This window comes from Elephas maximus, chromosome 4 (genome assembly GCF_024166365.1).
Source record: "Elephas maximus indicus isolate mEleMax1 chromosome 4, mEleMax1 primary haplotype, whole genome shotgun sequence".
Taxonomy (NCBI): Eukaryota; Metazoa; Chordata; class Mammalia; order Proboscidea; family Elephantidae; genus Elephas; species Elephas maximus.
Window position 1 is genome coordinate 131906463 of NC_064822.1, and position 20547 is coordinate 131927009.

The window sequence follows — 20547 nt, forward strand, 5'->3', positions numbered from 1 at the left end:
AAACGAAACTATAGCCTGATTGGAAAATATGTTACTTAGCATGGGGAATGCCACAGGCTGTTACATAAGAACAAAAATTTCTCCTCAGGGTGCTTTACCCTCTGCTGTAAAGATGCCGTTTCTGGAACTGCCCAGGCGTTTAGAGGACATGAAGAGGCCATTTATTATTATTATTTTTTGGAGAGAAATCGCAACAGTGTGGGCACAGCTGGCTCCTCTTATTCCCCCTCCGCATCGTTATGTAGCTAAACTGCCATGGAGACCTGGCTCCATTTCTGCCTCATTCCAGACACTTTCCAAAGGCCAGAGACTCCTGGGCTGGGGAGAAATGCCCCAGGAAAATAAGGAGGCAGGCCCACTCACCTGAGTTCCCGAGGAGCAAGCAGGTAAGAACCGCCATGTAAAATTCAGCCTCCATTTTCCACTTAACAACTGTTCATGCTTCGCTTGGAGGAAAAAAAAATTCTCCCAGATAAGAGAAGCAGAAACTAGGAAGGAAATGTGCCTTCATGGTGGGGGGAAAAGTCAGTGACGAGCACTTCCTCCTATTGAATTGTTTGCGGGAGTTTTACACCAGTGTCCTTTTGTCTGTTTCCTTAGAAAGAAGGGGTTATGATTACTTCTCTCTTTTTTTTTTTTTAGAAAAAAAATTCCAGTCTCCAGAAGCAGAAAGAAACCGGTAAGTCTTCACCTACCGTTCCCTTGGTGTATAACTACTTCTTAACCTCAAGAAGGAAGTAAGGGAATTGTAATCTTAGAAAATTGAATGTTCTTACACATTACATCTCTTCAGGTGATGTGATTCTGCTGAATAAATACCAACCATATAATTTACGATGGTCTGTGACAAGTGATATAAAGCTGTAAACATGTACTGTTTGTCTAATGATATGCTGGGCATGTATTGAGAAAAACCACGTAATGATGGTACTTCTAGTTCATTATCTCTTGAGCAATGATGATATTACACTTTCAGATAGTTATCTCCATTGGGGAGATGTAGAAACTAAAATTAAACCCATCACATTATCTACTCCAGGCTTCCCCAAAAGACAATGTTTCTCTCTTTAAATAGGAGGGGGAAAAAAGTATATACTTGACTCAATATTTAGTATTAAGAGTAGTTTATTGGCAGTATGAAACAAAGTCAACATTGCTCCATTAAAAATTGATATTTGAGCTCAACACCTAGTGCTTGTTGGGCTTAGTTATTTTAACTCTTTTGTCTCTTGAAGAGTAAAACCTTTCAGTAATTTAAGGGTATAGATGGCAGCATCCTTTTGAAGAATCTCTGGAAATGGGACAGGTTGTATCATTCCCAAAGGCATCTGCCTTTTATTGGACGAGAGATTCCAGGTAGACAGCATATTCAAAAATTGCCTCTTAGTAAAAGATGGACACATATTTAAAATTCTTGATAGTTCATGGTTGCTAAAAATTTGCTTTTTCCTTTTTAAAGTAAAATGACTCACAATCTCGAAATACACTGGATAGAGATCTGGAGCGGAAGCCACCTTATGCCCAATAATAGAGAATAAATACGTATATACTGAATGACAATCATTGTGCTCTGTAATTGATTGATAGGAGGTACTATAAATATGTATTTAATAGGCAATATTATCAAGACACATTTCCATATAAAATAGTTACTGCTTTTTTTTTTTTTTCAAAAACAAGAACTGATTTCTTAAAAATTCATTATCAGTCACCTGCAACTTTAGCAGCAAGATTCTGGTAACTGAGAAAGGTAATAGCACTTAAGACAGGAACAGTTTAACAGCTGACAGTCCATTCACAACACGGATTTTGCAAACGTTAAAGCATCTAAACACACAATAATAATTTCTTCAGCAGCTCTTCAAATTGTCATCTGACGACATGTATCACTGAGTGTTAAGGACATACATTCTGTGTGGCAGATAGTCAATACAGACAAAACAAACTCCTTAGGATGTGTGAAAAATCTATCAAACAGCCTTCAGCATAGGACCTTCAGAATAACTTAGGGGATGCTTACAAATGCATTCATATACACAAGGGGTTGGCAGTCTTTAATATCTTGCCAAGTCTTCCACAATCCATGCCACAGGTTGGCTTCAGAGCTTCTTTTTCCTTATATATCAGAAAGCTCCTTCTAGAAGCCTCAGGTGGGTAATTCGATTAATCACCCTAAGAGATTGATGGTCACGTAAGTCTTCAGCCTCTCACTGGACAGTTTCTGCTGAAAGTCTGCTCTCATATAGGCACAGAGCATGATGCACAAATTCGTACTGCTCACTGGTTTGGACCATTCCACCCCTGCAAGAAAGAAATGAAAAATAACTTCTTTTTGCTAACATCCTGCAATCTCAAGTGACACAGAGATAACATCCAAGTACAGGGTTTCCCAAAGATCTACAGAATGGTTGACCTATTGATTCTTTTGTTATTCCTGTTACCTGTGCTGAAAGGACCCAACTGGCAAGCTTAAGCCCTGTACATAATTAACACATTAATACAGTGCCTGGTATATACTAGCACTTGATGAATTCTACCTACATACCAACCACTATTGGAAAGGCAGTAGAGTTGAATCGTTAAATACTTGGACTTTGGAGCCAGGCTATCTGCCTTTTATTGTAGAGAAAAACTTGAACACTGTTTCAGGTTAAAACAGAGAGGTTTATTAAGGGTTTAAAACCATTGAAATTGGGGAACTACGTAGCCCAGTGGAAATGGAACCAGTTAGTCCGGGGGCAGTGTCGTTATACAAGTATTCTTATGGGGTAAAAGGAGGAACCAAACCATGGGCGGGGGCGGGGGTGGGGGGGAGGTGTGCAATTACAGGAAAATCAATGAATATTGTAACAATCACACTCTGGTTACTGATTATTAATAGTATAGTTAGTGATTACAGATATAGTTTCACAGGATGTTTAGATCATGATCACAAGATGCTTACATGCATTTTCTTTGTCTATCTTGCAAAAAGATCTTGTTGGCAATGGTACCCAGATAGCACTCTTCCTGAGTACATTTATTTTGAGGGGTGCAGATGGTTACTTGTTCAAGACCCCTCGGGGCATATGGTTCCATACTAGTTTTGACCACTGAGGAAAAACATGTTTTTCTAAAAAGTATAGCTGTTAGTCTAGAATCCAGATTAAAATTAGGTACTATGGCCAGCATATTATTCCTCTGTCTCACTGATGGCACTGAAAGTTTTCTCTTCCTGACACCTTTCCCTCCTTTTGATCAAAGATCTCGTAGAGCATCTTTTGATCACTGATGAATTGAGTAGTCTCTCTCACATAGGCATGTGCTTGCGACTATTGTTTACTGTAGTGGCTGCTTGAATTATCAAACATTTAAGACCTAGAACACCACGCAACAATTGTGACTGAGCACCACTGAGTATTTTCCTTTTACCTTAACATAGTGGAGTTCTCCTCTTTAGGTTGCACTTATAAAGGAGTAATTCATCTTCTGTAAGGTTTTCTCTAGCTCCATTATGCTTTAGAGAGAGACACTCTGGTGGGCATCAAAAGGGGGAGGGAAAGAGGCAACAGTGCTAGGCACAATGGATCAGAGGCACAAAGGGCTGTCTTATTTTTTTCAGTCCCTCCAGTAAGGTTTCATCAAGGTCATCACTGACCTGGGAAGTTTCTATATACGTTTTCTTTCTCATGGACATCGTGTTTAGTTTTCGAGGTCAAAACACGAGTGGTTAATTTTATGCAACATTTAACAGTGCCGATTATGATAAGAATGGCTATTAAAATCATAATTTTAACAAATAAAATGGTCTCTAAAAGTAGTGTTTATAAAAAAGGTCTGGGTTTACAAGGTAAAAGCCAAAATGTCCAAGCAGAGGGTTTATGCTAAAATTGCAATTTGATGATGGTGAAAAGGAAGGTTTGGTAACAAAAAGGAAACCTTAAGTATTTTAACAGCTCATATCTGAAATGTCTAATTTGTCTAGCAATTTTAAGCAATAGGTATAACTGTCATCATGTAATATTTAACAAATAAGGTAGTTGATCTGTTCTATTAACAATAAGCAAATGCACTAAGCAGCATTAACATCTATCATTAACGTGGGAAAAACATTATGTAGAAACACGGAATAACTTGAAGTTTATGGAGTAAAGCAATTAAAAACAATAAAACAAATAGAAAAGCAAAGAAATTAATGTAAGTAAACTTCAGCTATGAGTTCAATTTAAATCTTTTTTTTAGTTTACTCAGTTCCATGTAGTTAATTTTGGTTCCATGTAGTTAATTTTGGTTCCATGTTATCCTGGATCAGCCGCAGCCTGGGAACACATCAGCTCCTACATAAGAATTCTGGAAATCGTGATTCAGTCTAGTCACAGCCTTTTTCACAAATCTAGTCCATCTCTTTGTTGAGATGTTTTGACCAAATTTTTCCAGCAAAGTAAAACTTATCTGCAGACGACAAACTTAATAAGGCCATGATTAACTTAAAATAATAATAGTTCTTACCGGGGACTGAACAAGCCCATAAAACAAAATGAGACTAAAGGGGCAAACCAGCCCAGGCGCAAGGACTAGAAGGCACGAGGGGATAGGAAAGCTGGTAATAGGGAACCCAAGGTCAAGAAAGGAGAGTGCTGACATGTCATGGGGTTGTTGACCAATGTCATAAGACAATACGTGTACTAACTGTTTAATGAGAAACTAGTTTGTTCTGTAAAACTTCATCTAGAATACAATAAAAAAAAAAAAGCTCTTAAAAGTGAAGACTTGACGGGAATTACAAAAGTAATTTAAAGCCAAAAGTCAGTTACAAAATATCCCTAAGCATAATGATTGACTTATTTTCAAAGAGCTTCACATATAACACATAGTAATCAGGTTGCTATGAGTTGGAATCAACTCGACAGCAACTTTTTTTTTTTTTTCAATCTTGAGACGTATTACTATATAGCTAAGATATAACAAGAATATACCAAGATTATCAAGTCTCTAAATAACTGAATAAAAACCAAACCGAACTCATTGCTGTCCAGTTGATTCCAACTCATAATGACGTTATAGGACAGAGTAGAACTGCCCCATAGGGCTTCCAAAGAGCGCCTGCTGCCAATCTTTTGTTTAGCAGCCATAGCTCTTAAACCACTATGCCACCTGTGTTACCAAAATAACTGAAGAGTAGTAAAAATTTTATGGGTAAATGATGTAAATTCCCCAGTCAAATCATTGGCTTTGATGATGTTAGATTAAAATAAATAAATAAATAAAGTTGCAACTAAACAACTGAAATAATAGAAATATGACACAATAACTATGTGTTTGTAATCTAGTATCAGGCATATACTACTAACATATAAATTCTAACTTAAATAAAAGTGGTTATTTATATGACAACGTTTCATATAATTCACATTTTAAATAAATTCTTTGAGCTTCTTAGGAAGTTGTAAAATTGTCAGAAGTTTATCACAGATTATTGAGAAACAATACTTAAATTATTTAAAGCAAAGACTTTAAAAGTAACAACCTTAGTCCCCTCAAAACTATGAGAATTTATTTTGACTTTAGGAAACTTCATGAGATTGAACTCTTGCTTTGAGGCAGATTGTATAAAGAATAAAATTAAACACTTAATTTAGTAACTAAGGAAATTTTGTTATTTTAATCATAAGAAATTTAACTCTTTATATGCTATTTGACCTAGAAAGCTTATAAAAATTTTCTGAATTTTGAATGGTTGTAATAAATAAGAACTTTCACTATTTTAAGTAAATTTCTTTTTTAAAATTTTCTCCTCTAGTTGTTTACTGTTATTGTTGCTGTTGTTAGGTGCAGTCGAGTCCATTTCAACTCCTAGTGACCCTATGTACAACAGAACTAAACACTGCCTGGTGCTGCACTATCCTCACAATCATTGTTATACTTGAGCCCATTGTTACAGCCATTGTGTCAGCCCACCTTGTTGAGGGTCTTCCTCTTTTTCACTGACCCGCTACTTTACCAAGCATGATGTCCTTCTCTAGGAACTAGTCCCTCCAGATAACATGTCCAAAGTACCTGAGACGAAGTCTCACCGTCCTCTCTTCTAAGGAACAATCTGGCTGCACTTCTTACAAGACAGATTTGTTCGCTCTTCTTGCAGTCCATGGTATATTCAATATTCTTTGCCAACACCATAATTCAAAGGCATCAATTCTTCTTCGGTCTTCCTTATTCATTATCCAGCTTTCACATGCACGTGAAGTGATTGAACACACCTTGGCTTTGGTTAGACACACCTTAGTCCTCAAGGTGACATCTTGGCTTTTTAACACTTTAAAGAGGTCTTTTGCAGCAGATTTGCCCAATGCAGTGTGTCGTTTGATTTCTTTCTTTTTTTTTTAAATTTAATTTGTACTTTAGATGAAGACTCATAGAGCAAACTAGTTTCTCATTAAACAATACACATATTGTTTTGTGACATTGGTTGCCAACCCCATGACATGTCAACCTTCTCTCCTTCTCGACCTTGGTTTTCCCATTACCAGCTTTCCTGTCCCCTCCTGCCTTCTCCTTGCCCCGGCCTGGTGTGGCCCTTTAGTCTGGTTTTGTTTTATGGGCCTGTCTAATCTTTAATTTCTTCATCTTTGGCTTTAGTAGTTGGTGCTAAATTTGAATAATAGTTGTATTAACTGGTCTTCCTTGTAGGCATGTAGATATCATCCTATCACTGACAGCATTGTACTTCAGGATAGATCTTGAAATGTTCCTTTTGACAATGAACGCAATGCCATTCTTCTTCAATTTGTCAATCCTGGCATAGTATGCCATATGATTGTCCAATTCAAAATGGCCAATACCAGTTCAGCAATGCCTAGGATACTGATGTTTATGCGTTACATTTCATTTTTGGCGATTTCCAGTTTTCCTAGATTCATACTTTGCACACTCCACATTCCTATTTTTAATGGATGTTTGCAGCTGTTTCTTCTCATATTGAGTTATGTCACATCAGCAAATGAAGGTCCTGAAAGCATGACTCCATCCATGTCATTAAAGTAGATTCTTTTTTTAGGTGGTAGCTCTTCCTCACTTGACTTTTCAGTGTCTTCCAACCTGAGGGACTTGTCTTTTGGCACTATATCAGACAATGTTCTGCTGCTATTTATAAGGTTTTCACTGGCTAATTTTTTCAGAAGTAGACCCTAGGTCCTTCCTAGTCTGTCTTAGTCTGGAAGCTCAGCTGAAACCTGTCTGCCATGGGTGACCCTTCTGGTATTTGAATATTGGCAGCATAGCTTCTAGCATCACAGTAACTGGAAGCCACCACAATACAACAAACTGAGAGACATGTGGGGGTGTTTATCGTTGTTGTTGTTAGGTGCCGTCGAGTCAGTTCCAACTCATAGCGACCCTATGCACAACAGAACGAAACATTGCCTGGTCCTGCGCCATCTTTAAAATCATTGTTATGCTTGAGGTCACTGTTGCAGCCACTGTGTCAATCCACCTCATCGAGGGTCTTCCTCTGTTCCACTGACCCTGTACTCTGCCAAGGATGATGTCCTTCTCCAGGGACTGATCCCTCATGACAACGTGTCCAAAGTATGTAAGACACAGTCTCGCCATCCTTGCTTCTAAGGAGCATTCTGGTTGTACTTCTTCTAAGACAGAGTTGTTCATTCTTTTGGCAGTCCATGGTATATTCAATATTCTTCACCAACACCACAATTCAAAGGCGTCAACTCTTCTTCTGTCTTCCTTATTCATTGTCCAGCTTTCACATGCATATGATGTGATTGAGAATACCATGGCTTGGATCAGGAGCACCTTAGTCTTCAAGGTGACATCTTTGCTCTTCCACACTTTGAAGAGGTCCTTTGCAGCAGATGCACCCAATGCAATGCATCTTTTGATTTCTTCACTGCTGCTTCCATGGCTGTTGATTGTGGATCCAAGTAAAATGAAATCCTTGACAACTTCAATCTTTTCTCCGTTTATCATGATGTTGCTCATTGGTCCAGTTGTGAGGATTTTTGTTTTCTTTATGTTGAGGTGTAGTCCATACTGAAGGCTGTGGTCTTTGATCTTCATTAGTAAATGCTTCAAGTCCTCTTCCCTTTCAGCAAGCAAGGTTGTGTCATCTGCATAAGGCAGATTGTTAATGAGTCTTCCTTCAATCTTCATGCCCCGTTCTTCTTCATACAGTCCAGCTTCTCGAATTATTTGTTCAGCATACAGATTAAATAGGTATGGTGAAAGAATATAACCCTGACGCACACCTTTCCTGGATTTAAACCAATCGGTATCCCCTTGTTCTGTCTGAACAACTGCCTCTTGATCTATGAAAAGGTTCCTCATGAGCACAATTAAGTGTTCTGGAATTCCCATTCTTCGCAGTGTTATCCATAGTTTGTTATGATCCACACAGTCAAATGCCTTTGCATAATCGATAAAACACAGGTAAACATCCTTCTGGTATTCTCTGCCTTTGGCCAGGATCCATCTGACATCTGCAATGATATCCCTGGTTCCACGTCCTCTTCTGAAACCAGCCTGAATTTCTGGCAGTTCCCTGTTGATATACTGTTGCAGCCATTTTTGAATGATCTTCGGCAGAATTTTGCTTGCATGTGATATTAATGATATTGTTCTATAATTTCCACATTCAGTTGGATCACCTTTCTTGGGAATAGGCATAAATATGGATCTCTTCCAGTCAGTTGGCCGGGAAGCTGTCTTCCATATTTCTTGGATAGACGAGTGAGCCTCTCCAGAGCTGTTTTTTGAAACATCTCAATTGATATTCCATCAATTCCTGGAGCCTTGTTTTTCACCAATGCCTTCAGAGCAGCTTGGACTTCTTCCTTCAGTACCATTGGTTCCTGATCATATGCCACCTCATGAAATGGTTGAATATCGACTAATTCTTTTTGGTATAATGACTCTGTATATTCCTTCCATCTTCTTTTGATGCTTCCCACGTGATTTAATATTTTCCCCATGGAATCCTTCACTATTGCAACTTGAGGCTTGAATTTTTTCTTCAGTTCTTTCAGCTTGAGAAATGCCGAGCATGTTCTTCCCTTTGTTTTTCCATCTCAAGCTCTTTGCACATGTCATTATAATACTTTATTTTGTCTTCTCAAGAGGCCCTTTGAAATCTTCTGTTTAGTTCTTTTACTTCATGAATTCTTCCTTTTGCTTTAGCTGCTTGATGCTCAAGAGCAAGTTTCAGAGTCTCCTCTGACATCCATCATGGTCTTTTCTTTCTTTTCAGTGACCTCTTGCTTTCTTCATGGATGATGTCCTTGATGTCATTCCACAACTTGCCTGGTCTTCAGTCACTAGTGTTCAATGCGTCAAATCTGTTCTTCAGATGGTCTCTAAATTCAGGTGGGATATACTCAAGGTCATATTTTGGCTCTTGTGCACTTGCTCTGATTTTCTTCAGTTTCAGCTTGAATTTGCATATGAGCAATTGATGGTCTGTCCCACAGTTGGCCCCTGGCCTTGTTCTGACTGATGATATTGAGCTTTTCCATCGTCTCTTTCCACAGATGTAGTCAATTTGATTTCTGTGTGTTACGTCTGGTGAGGTCCATGTGTATAGTTGCCGTTCATGTTGGTGAAAGAAGGTATTTGCAAAGAAGAACTCGTTAGTCTTACAAAATTCTATCATTTGATCTGTGGCATTGTTTCTATCACCAAGGCCATATTTTCCAATGACTGATCCTTCTTCTTTGTTTCCAACTTTCGCATTCCAATTGCCAGTAATTATCAATGCATCTTGATTGCATGTTCGATCAATTTCAGACCGCAGCAGCTGATAAAAATCTTCTATTTCTTCATCTTTGGCCCTAGTGGTTGGTGCGTAAATTTGAATGATAGTCGTATTAACTGGTCTTCCTTGTAGGCGTATGGATATTATCCTATCACTGACAGCATTGTATTTCAGGATAGATCCTGAAATGTTTTTTTTGACGATGAATGCAACACCATTCCTCTTCGAGTTGTCATTCCCAGCATAGTAGATTATGTGATTGTCTGATTCAAAATGGCCAATACCAGTCCATTTCAGCTCCCTAATGCCTAGGATATCGATGTTTATGCGTTCCATTTCATTTTTGGTGATTTCCAATTTTCCTAGATTCATACTTCATACATTCCAGGTTCTGATTATTAATCGATATTTGCAGCTGTTTCTTCTCATTTTGAGTCATGCCACATCAGCAAATGAAGGTTCCGAAAGCTTTACTCCATCCACGTCATTAAGGTTGACTACTTTGAGGAGGCAGCTCTTTCCCAGTCATCTTTTGAGTGCCTTCCAACCTGGGGGTTCATCTTCCAGCACTATATTAGACAGTGTTCCACTGCTCTTCATAAGGTTTTCACTGGCTAATGCTTTTCAGAAGTAGACTGCTGGGTCCTTCTTCCTAGTTTGTCTTAGTCTGGAAGCTCAGCTGAAACCTGTCCTCCATGGGTGACCCTGCTGGTATCTGAACACCAGTGGCATAGCTTCCAGCATCACAGCAACACACAAGCCCCCACAGTACGACAAACTGACAGACACGTGGGGGTTTATTGTTAGGAAAGTAAAATTTAAACCTTTTTTTAAAATTAACAAAATGAATTTATTTTTATCATTTCCTGAAAACACTGAAACTTTTGAACTTCACAAGAGTGTATTCATCATCAAACTAACTAGAAACATCCTAACTTAAATTCAGCAACACTATTTAGAAGTAGAAAACTATTACTTTCTCTTTTGCAAGTTTTATAGAATCTGATAAAGAGAGGTTTTATGAAGAGATCATTTTGGAATAACTTAAAGTCCTGGTTATATCAACTAAACAAACAACTTATTTACTTTTAAGCAGACTATTCTATAGCTACCGTAGGCCCATCCCATGGCTTTTAAGACAAGATAAAACTTAAACATAAGACAACAAAACCAAACCCGTTGAGGTCGAGTGGATTCCAACTCATAGGGAGCCTATGGATGAGAATAGAACTGCTCCATAGGGTTTCCAAGGAGTGGCTGGTAGATTCAAACTGCCAACCTTTTGGTTAGCAGCTGAACTCTTAATCACTATGCCACCAGGGGTTCAGAGACATAAGACAAGAATTATATAATTAATACTATTGTTTGTTGAGAACCAAGAAGAACATTATAAATTTCATGAAATTAATCAAGGCAAATCTAGAAAACAAAAACACTATAGCCATTTATTGATAAACCAGCGTTTACCAATAAGTAACTACTGGGCTTTGTTTTGTAAAAAAAAAAAAAAAGAACAAAGGTCTGTGTATAGGAAAAAACTTCCTATTATTCTTCAGTGTTATAAGTTTTTCTTCAAATTGTGGATGGCAATTTAATTTAGATCATTTGTTCCCTTCTTTTCATGGTGGGTTAAAGAACTTGGGCCATCTATGAAACTATTTTGAGACACCATATGTGTCTGGGGGTAGACGGGATTGTTTCTAATTAATGATTCTCCTTTTTGTAGTTTTAATGTTATCAAAGGAAAGATCTCTGTTACTTCCCCGGAGGCTGGTTATGCTGACAGTTGTTGGTCTCTTGTGGGCAGTAGAGAGTTGAATTTGTTCTTTTTCTCCCTGTTTTTTAATTCAAAACATTTTTTTTTTCCCCTAGGATGACCTGGTTTTTACAATAAAAACAAACAATAGTGCAGTCTGAAAGATTGTTGAGTTGTATTTGAAATGGTTCCAGTTGTAAAGTTATAAGAGCATCTGGTGGTATTTGTGAGACTTTTTGTTTAAATTGTTCCTTTTTGTTTGTTTTTTAATTTATAACAACCCTTTTTTTTCCTTTTCCTAATACCCAGATTCCTTGTAGTAGTTGTAAGCACCAGGAAGGAAAAGATTAGGTGGAAACTCGTTTTCTCAGAAAAGCAGAAGTTAAGGTCTCTGATGGCTTCTGGCCAGAAAAAGTGGAAATTAGGAGAAATTTCAGGCTTCAACTCTGAAAAATTCAGGTAATAGCTCTGAAACTCAGACTTTAGACTTTAAAATTTTCTTATATATCCAATTCAGCCTAAGTTACTGAAAAGGATTCTGGAGCTAATTTAAGTTGACATATTATAAAACAATAAAAACTTTACCAGAATGATGTATTTTAAATTAGAAGCTTAGACATACTAAGCAGTTTCTCCAAGACTTAAAAGGTTTCCTTATGAGAAAAAAAAAACGAACAGCTAGTCATGGCTTTTGAGACAAGACACGCAAATACTTAAACATGAAATGAGAAAACCCCTTAATGAGTGCGTGCTGTGGATAATGGTATGCTCTACCCTCACTAAGACTGCAACCACATGCGTGGAAACCACTCTGGAGACTTCCACACACACAAAAAAACAAAAAACAAAAAAACACCTGAAGAAAACTTAATGGGCATTTAGGGGAAAACACAACAAGTTCACAAAGCCTGAACCAAACTGCAATTAGCCAGATAACAAACTCATCAAAACGCTCTTGAGTAAGCCAAAAGTAAAGAGATAAAGGACCATTAATAAACCTCAGAGGACTTCAAATGCAAAGACGAAGGTCCTTGGTCTAAGAGGTTTTACCTAGAGAGAACTCTCCAGAGCTGGAAAAGTGGATTAAACATGCAGAGGGCTCGTAGGGGTGCCAACATTCCACAGTCCCATCCTGGGGTCATCTAGCAGGCAAATTTTCTTTGGATCCCACTTCTGACACCAAAATGTTGTAGAGAAAAACTTGAACACTGTTTCAAGTTAAAACACAGAGGTATACTAAGGGTTTAAAACAATTGCAATTGGGGAACTATATAAATTGCAATTGGGGAACTACATAGCCAACTGAAAATGGAGCCAGGTAGTCCTGGGACAGTTTCATTATACAAGTATTCTTATGGGGTAAAAAAGAGGAACTAAACCATAGAGATGGCAATTATAGGAAAATCAATGAATGTTGTAATATCACACTCTGACTGGTTACTGATTATTAATTGTATAGTTAATGATTACAGATTGTTTCACAGGATGCTTAGATCATGGTCACAAGATGCTTACATGTATTTTCTTTGTCTATCTTGCAAAAATATCTTCTTGGCAATAGCACCCAGACAGTACTCTTCCTCATATGTTTGTTTTGAGGGGTGCAGATGGTCACTTGGTTAAGACCTCTCAGGGCATATGGTTTCACGCACTGGTTTTGACCACTGAGGAAAAACATGTTTTTCTCAAAAAAATATAGCTGTTAGTCTAGAATCCAGATGAAAATTAGATAGTATGGGCAGCATATTATTCTTCTGTCTCACTGACTGCACTGAAAGCTTTGTTTTCTTGACACAATTCAAATCCTTCTGCTAAATTCTTAGCTGTGTGACTGGGTATGTTCTTTAAAACTCTGTGTGTCTCAGTTTCCTCTTCTGTTAAAGTGGAATAATGACATTAACTACTTCATAAGGTTGTTGTGAGGGTTAAATGAATTCAGTGTAACCAGAGTGTTAGCATTACTTCTCAATTGTTTTGCCATTCAGCTTATATTAAAATGGTTTATACATTTTGATTAAAATTAATTGAAGCAGGTTATTTAAACAAAAGCTAACTATGAAATGTTGTTCTTTCTACAAGTAAAAAAAAAAGTCTGCCCTGGAGTGGTTCATTTGAGTATGCTATTTGGAAACAACCTTAGGCTTTGGGTGTGGTGTGCTGGGTATCTCAACACAATAGTGGCTGGGCCCTTTAATGAGTTGAAAAAGGGAATTGGCTCTTGCTTTTTTATCTTTGTTATTACCGTTACTATCCCTGGTTATTCAGCATCCCTTTTGTCATTGGACAAGTAGAGGACAGCTGCCTTCATGAGAAGTAATGATGCAAAAATAGATATATCACATTTTGCTCCTTTATAATTATGGTTTTTTTTTTTAAGCTTAGCAAAGCTACCAGGCCCTAATATGTTATTGTTGTTACATTGTTGTTAGGTACCATCAAATCAGTTCTGACTCATAGCGACCCCATGTACAACAGAACTAAAGGCTGCCCAGTCTCATGCCATTCTCACAATCATTGCTATGTGTAAGCCCATTGTTGCAGCCACTGTGTCAATCCATTCCGTTGACGGCCTTCCTCTTTTTTGCTGACCCTCTATTTATCAAGCATGATGTCCTTCTGCAGGGATTGGCCCCTCCTGATAACATGTCCTAAGTAAATGAGATGAAGTTTCACGATCCTGCCTTCTAAGGATCATTCGGGCTATCCTTGTTCTAAGACAAATTTGTTCATTCTTCTAGCAGTGTGTGGTATATTCAATATTCTCAGCCAAGATCACAATTCAAAGGCATCGATTCTTCTTCAGTCTTCCTTATTCATTGTTCAGCTTTAGCATGCATATGAGATGACTGAAAATACCATAGCTTGGGTCAGGTGCAATTTAGTCCTCAAGGTGACATCTTTGCTTTTTAACACTTTAAAGAGGTCTTTTGCAGCAGATTTGCCCAATGCAACATGTCGTTTGATCTCTCGACTGCTGCTTCCATGGGCGTTGACTGTGGATCCAAGTAAAATGAAATTCTTGACAACTTCAATCTTTTCTTCATTTATCATGATGTTGCTTATTGGTCCAGTTGTGAGGATTTTTGTTTTCTTTATGTTGAGGTGTAATCCATACTGAAGCTTGATCTTCATCAGTAAGTACTTCAAGTCCTCTTCCCTTTAAGCAAGCAAGGTTGTGTCATCTGCTTATTGCAGGTTGTTTATGAGCCTTCTGCCAATCCTGATGCACCATTCTTCTTCATATAGTCCAGCTTTTCAGATTATTTGCTCAGCATACAGTTGAATAAGTATGGTGAAAAGATACAACCCTGACACACACCTTTCCTGACTTTAAACCACTCAGTATTCCCTTGTTCTGTTTAAAGGACTGCCACTTGATCTATGTACAGGTTCCTCATGAGCACAATTAAGTATTCTGGAATTCCCATTCTTTGCAATGTTACCATAGTATGTTATGATCCACACAATCGAGTGCTTTTGCATAGTCTCTAAAACACACATAAACATCTTTCTGGGACCCTAATATAGATGTTGGAAACCCTGGTGGTGCAGTGGTTAAGAGCTATGGCTGCTAACCAAATGTTTAGCAGTTTGAATTCACCAGGCTTTCCTTGGAAACTCTATGGGGCAGTTCTACTCTGTCCTATGGGGTCACTATGAGTCGGAATTGATCTGACAGCAGTGGATTTAATATAGATGTTTCTTATTTTTCCTGCTCAATGATTAACAACACCACTGTTAGTAACTATTTGAAGTTCTGTACAGTCTCCATAGCTCTGCAATCATAAAGCTAATTTTGAAATTGTGTTTTAGCCATTTCTTCCTAGTGGCTGTTAGTACTACTCAAAATAATTATTCTCAGACCATTTAAGCACTTCAGCTTTCAAATTATTGCCTCACCATGACATGATTTCTGGTTAATGATAATAACTAGGAAACCCTGGTGGCGTAGTGGTTAAGTGCTACAGCTGCTAACCAAAGGGCTGGCAGTTCAAATCCGCCAGGCGCTCCTTGGAAACTCTACGGGGCATTTCAACTCTGTCATATAAGGCTCGCTATGAGTCGGAATTGACTCGACGGCACAGGGTTTGATTTTTTTGGTTTGGGGTAATAACTAAAGCAGGGCTTGTATCTATGTTTACTGTTCAACCCCTTTAAACATGAGCTTACTAGATATTGAAGCAGTAAAAAAAAAAAAAAGAAAAATACTGAAGCAGTAAGGCTTCACCCTTCAAAAACAAAACCATGATTCTTCGAATAGATCGACATGATGCCAAAATGATAGATTTGGCAAGAAATAAGGAGGTAAATACAATTTTCAGTGATGGTAACTTCTAGACAGAAATATTTCATCAGTCTGTTTTCCTAGGACTGTACATTTTATTGTACTAAAGGTAACTTCCTAGCCAAAGAATTCCTTGGTCAAATGCTGACAACAGAAATGGCCAGCTGAGGATGTGGTAACCCTTCCTCTTCTTAGCTGGATGATGACATGTGGGCACGCCTAAAAACATAGCAGGTGTCCGGAAGATGCTGATCTTGACTATGAAGCTTGGGAGACACAGCCACAGTAAATATTAGGGCAGCTCCAAGAGCTGAGAGGTGCCTCCCTTCCTCTGGCATTTGACAGCTCAGGCAACCATCACTTCCCCTGCTTGAGCTGCAGAAGGTATATGGAAGCTTCTATGTGTCCCATCTCTTGGCCTTGTATCTGTAAACCTCCTCTTTCCACTTACCTCACTTTGAGGCAAGATTTTCCGTTTCTTGTATATGTTCTGGTTTGCACTGGTATTTACATATCCAACTGGTATGGAGGCATAGTCTAGGTTTTCATAACCATTTTACCCCAAGTGAGTAAGCTGTGTATTTTAATACTTGGAATATATTTACCATGACATTCTGTTAACGAAGCCGAGATCGTTTTAGCCAGTGAAGGTGGGGAAGATGAGGGAAAGGAACTCGTTAGTTGTGGGCTAGTAAAATTCTTGTGGGCCTGAAGGCTTAAGGAAGTATGTGAAAAATTATATTACTTCTCACTTAATTCAGAAAATAAAAATTAAAGAATTGACATTAGAGGAATCTTCAAAGGCCGTTCATTCCAATGGCCAATGAGGTGAATCCTTTTGAGATAGAAGCAGTCTACATGGCAGCTAGCTTCCTGAAAACTTACGTAGAGAAGTACTTTAGAGGCTGAGAAAACGTTCCCAACGTTGGCAGGAAAACTTTTGAATACATCAAAATGAATCTGCCTGTTTCTAACTTTCAGCCCATTGGACCAACTGAAATAACCCAAAAAAGTCTTACAGCTTCTCTTGTAGTCACATAATAGCACTGTAAATGTTGGAAAACAACCATCAAAGCCCCATAATCTTTTCTTCTAGACTAAACATCCTGTGCTTACTCAATACTCTCTACAGCCTGGTTTCCCTGTCATTAAACAATATAGTCTCTCTCTTCTATAGGCAGTTTTATCAAACATGATCTTCTTAGAGTGTTGTGTCTACTCCAGATGTGTTCCAGTCAGTAGAAATATTTCCTCCCCTGAGTAGTACACATTACAGAACAAGGAGAACCTCTTAAGTTTGCATTTGCAGGTGCATTGGATGATGAGATGCCTACATGGTGCCTGGCACTCAGCAGGTGCTCACCAAGCATTTTAGGATAGTGAATGAAGGTATAGGTTTAGGTTAACCAAAAAGTCTGCAGGATTTTTTTGAATGTGAAAATTATAGCTCTCTCCCATCCTGTAGTTATATATTGACTTTTTGAAACTAAATGTAGGACTTTCTTTTTATTCCTATTAACTTCAACTTGTTAGTTTCACATAACATTCTTGTTTACTGAAATCATGATTTCTGTCATTCAGTATATTAGTTTTCCATTTCTCACTACCAGCTGTGTCTTTCCAGATATTTAATCAGCAAACCTTATATATTTTCATCAAAATCATTAAAAAAAAGGTAGAACCAAAGTAGAATATTTATTATAACTAATTAGATATCGTATTATGCACTGTCTAGTCTCATTCCAAATTTGTTTACAGCAAGGCTGTAGGTTCTCTGAGGCAGGCATAATGTCTCTGTCTTCTCATATTTGCAGCAATAAAAAGCATTTAGTAGTCCTAGGTAAATACTTGTCAAGTATGTTACCCAGACTATCCTATTTTTTGCATCATGTGAAAACACATAAATGCTGAGCTAAAAGAAGACAAAGGGCATCCTAGATGCATTCACTGGAGGCTGGTTCCAATTCAGGGATGATTCTTCACTCTCATCTTTGAAAATATTCAATAAACTTCCAGTTGCCTATACTGATATATAGAAGACTCTGTTGATCTTTGTTGCTGCCGTTAGCTGCCACTGAGTTGGCTCCTGACTCATGGTGACCCCATCCATGCACAACAGAACAGGGTTTTCATGGCTGTGGCCTTTTGGAAAGAAATCATCAGGACTTTCTTCTGAGAATCCTCTGGGTGGGGGGTTTGAACAGCCAACCTTTCAGTTAGTAGCTGAGTGCTTAACTGTTTGCAACACCCAGAGACTCCAACTACCATGTAGTGAGTACTAAATAAATGCTGCATATTCTTTTTCTTATCCTTTTGCTAACTGCTTAGTTAACACTGCCTATGGTGATCATGCATTGTGGTTTGCTTAGAACAGACCTGTTGCCCTGGTGTAATTAAAAGGGCTGCCTTTCACCCTCAGAAATGTCTTGGTTTAGATGATAAATTATTTGGTCACCCTGATTATGCTCCATTTCATAATCTGGAAGAAAGTTTTTTTTTTCTTTTTTTTGTAAAAGTGGCTACATGGCTACAGAATATGAACACTGGGTTTGGCCAGGCCAGAGAGGATTCAGAGATGCTACCCTTCCAGAAATGTCAGATAGCTCATATCCCTTTAGCCCTGCCAGACACAAAAATCAGGGTAGTCTCAATCTCCATGCAGGGAAGCACGTAGCTATGTCAACTGGGGGTAAACTCAGGTTAGGAAGGCAAAAAAAAAAAAAAATGTAGCTTTTCCCTTTGCTTCTGGAAGAGTATGTAGAAAAAACCCCTCCAGGTGCCCAAGAGAGAGATTTGGTTGTTAACATGTTAAAATTGTGACCTTTTGTGACTATTAACTCACACATACAGAGAGCAACAGCCTTTCCTGCCGCACCGCCCAGCGCGTATCCGGCCTAATCAGTAGACAGAAGAAATTCTGCAGCAGTGACTCACTTCTGGTCTAACAATGGAACTTAAGCTCCTTTGCTTTTTATTATTTTCAAATCTGGAATTCTTCTGGTAAAGTTTGGTGCAGTAAATTTAGAACAAAAGGTGTGGACGTTAATAGGCCTCATGGGTAAAGTGCCGAGAGTTTGGGCATGAGTTGAGTGTGACTAATGTCTGTTTCTATAACTTGGGTCCAGCTGTGATATGTGTCTGGGTCCCTCCTACAAAGGCTTTCCCCATATCTTTACACAGATGTCAGATCAGTGAGGCAGAATTGGACATAAATATTTTGACTAATTCTAACTTGGTATTTAGAACATCCACCTGTCAGTTCCTTGTACTGTGGTGGCTTGTGTGTTATATACCATACTGGAAGCTCAGGCACCAGTATTTCAAATACCAGTAGGGTCACCCACAGTGGACAGGTTTCAGTGGAGTTTTCAGACTAAAACAAGGAAGAAAGGCCCAGTGATTTATTTCTAAAAATTCCCAAAAAACCCACCCAGTGCCTTCAAGTTGATTCTGACTCATAGCGACCCTATAGGACAGAGTAGAACTACCCCACAGAGTTTCCAAGGAGCACCTGGCAGATTCAAACTGCAGACCCTTTGGTTCGCAGCTGTAGCACTTAATCATTATGCCACCAGAGTTTAAAATTAGCCAATGAAAACCTTATGGATCATGACAGAACACTAACTTGCTTACTTTGGACATGCCATTAAGAGGGAACAATTGCTAGAGGAGGACATTATGTTTGGTGAAGTATAGGGCCAATGAGGGCATAAGAGACCTTCAGTGAGATGGATTGGCACAATAGTCTAAATGATGGCCTGGAACATGCTGGTGATTGTGATGATGATGCAGGACCAGGCAATGTTTTGTTCTGTAGCACGTAAGGTTGCCATCAGTTGGAGTCAACTCGATGGTAGCATAACAGCAACATTCAGAACACAGACACTTTCTCTGAAATAGATGTGTCCCAAAGGATTATAGGGCATAAAAACCAGCATAGATGAAATGTAATTCGGTGACAACCCTAGCATATCCTGAGGTCCATTTTTTTTTTTTTTTAATTAGCCAATTTTCTTCTGAATGCCCGGGTTAACACTCAATTAACTCTAAGCTGAGAAGAAGGAAAGCTGAGAAAGAAAAGGTTGTTTGGCAACCTCACAGGAAATTCAGTTGGTACAATCTCTTTTATGAAGAGGACCTCTTACGATCTCAGGAACTGTAACATCAAGCAAATCCATACCAGTTTCTAGGGCTTTATCTACTAATGTCTTCAGAATAAGTAAAGCAAAATGTTGAATTCTTAATCTTCAAATGAGATCTTTGAAATTCATTAATTAGGGGGTCTTTGTGATTGTTTGGGAATGCAGAGAGATACGGATAAATGTCAGGTGAGGGCTGGTAAAAATTATACCAATAGGTAGAAATTTTAAGAAAAGAATATTTTTGAGGCACCATATTAGCCTCAGAAATTGATGGTACGTGCATTCTTTCTTTTAGATCCCTGTAGTGAAAAAAAGAAAAAGGAAAGAAAATCACCAAACTAAAGTGATTAATCAAAAATGTAAACAATGATCTGATGCACACTGGACACATTTTTCTATCCTGTCTGGAAAACTACAAGTAAGGCCTTTGAATGTCATTCAAAATAAGGCCTCTGCATTAAGGATGTATGAAGACAATTACAGACTTCACCATTGACTCTCAGAAAAGAAAATTAGATTGTTTCCTGTTTTTGTTGTTGCAGGAGGGAGGGAAGAAAAAGGCCTTGAAACCAAATATTCTTTTACACGTTTCATTTCCCAAATTCTTCTTTCAAATTCTTCC

General features: G+C 38.3%; 2 protein-coding genes across 5 annotated transcripts in view; both read right to left on the bottom strand.

Annotated features, from left to right (window-relative positions):
- The window catches only part of PTPRB (protein tyrosine phosphatase receptor type B), a 139129-nt gene extending 138628 nt beyond the window's left edge, over positions 1-501 (bottom strand). For 2 of the 3 annotated variants that reach the window (XM_049883886.1, XM_049883885.1), the window contains exon 1: positions 364-500. In XM_049883886.1, coding sequence (XP_049739843.1) covers positions 364-418 — 55 coding nt within the window. In that variant the 5' untranslated portion in view covers positions 419-500. Of the gene's footprint in view, positions 1-363 lie in introns of all 3 variants that reach the window. The other variant, XM_049883888.1, reaches the window with a different exon arrangement.
- A 635-nt stretch (positions 502-1136) lies between these two features.
- PTPRR (protein tyrosine phosphatase receptor type R) overlaps positions 1137-20547 on the bottom strand; it is a 360816-nt gene continuing 341405 nt past the window's right edge. For both annotated transcript variants that reach the window (XM_049883889.1, XM_049883891.1), the window contains one exon: positions 1137-2301. In XM_049883889.1, the coding sequence (XP_049739846.1) occupies positions 2208-2301 (94 nt within the window). In that variant the 3' untranslated portion in view covers positions 1137-2207. The remainder of the gene's footprint in view (positions 2302-20547) is intronic.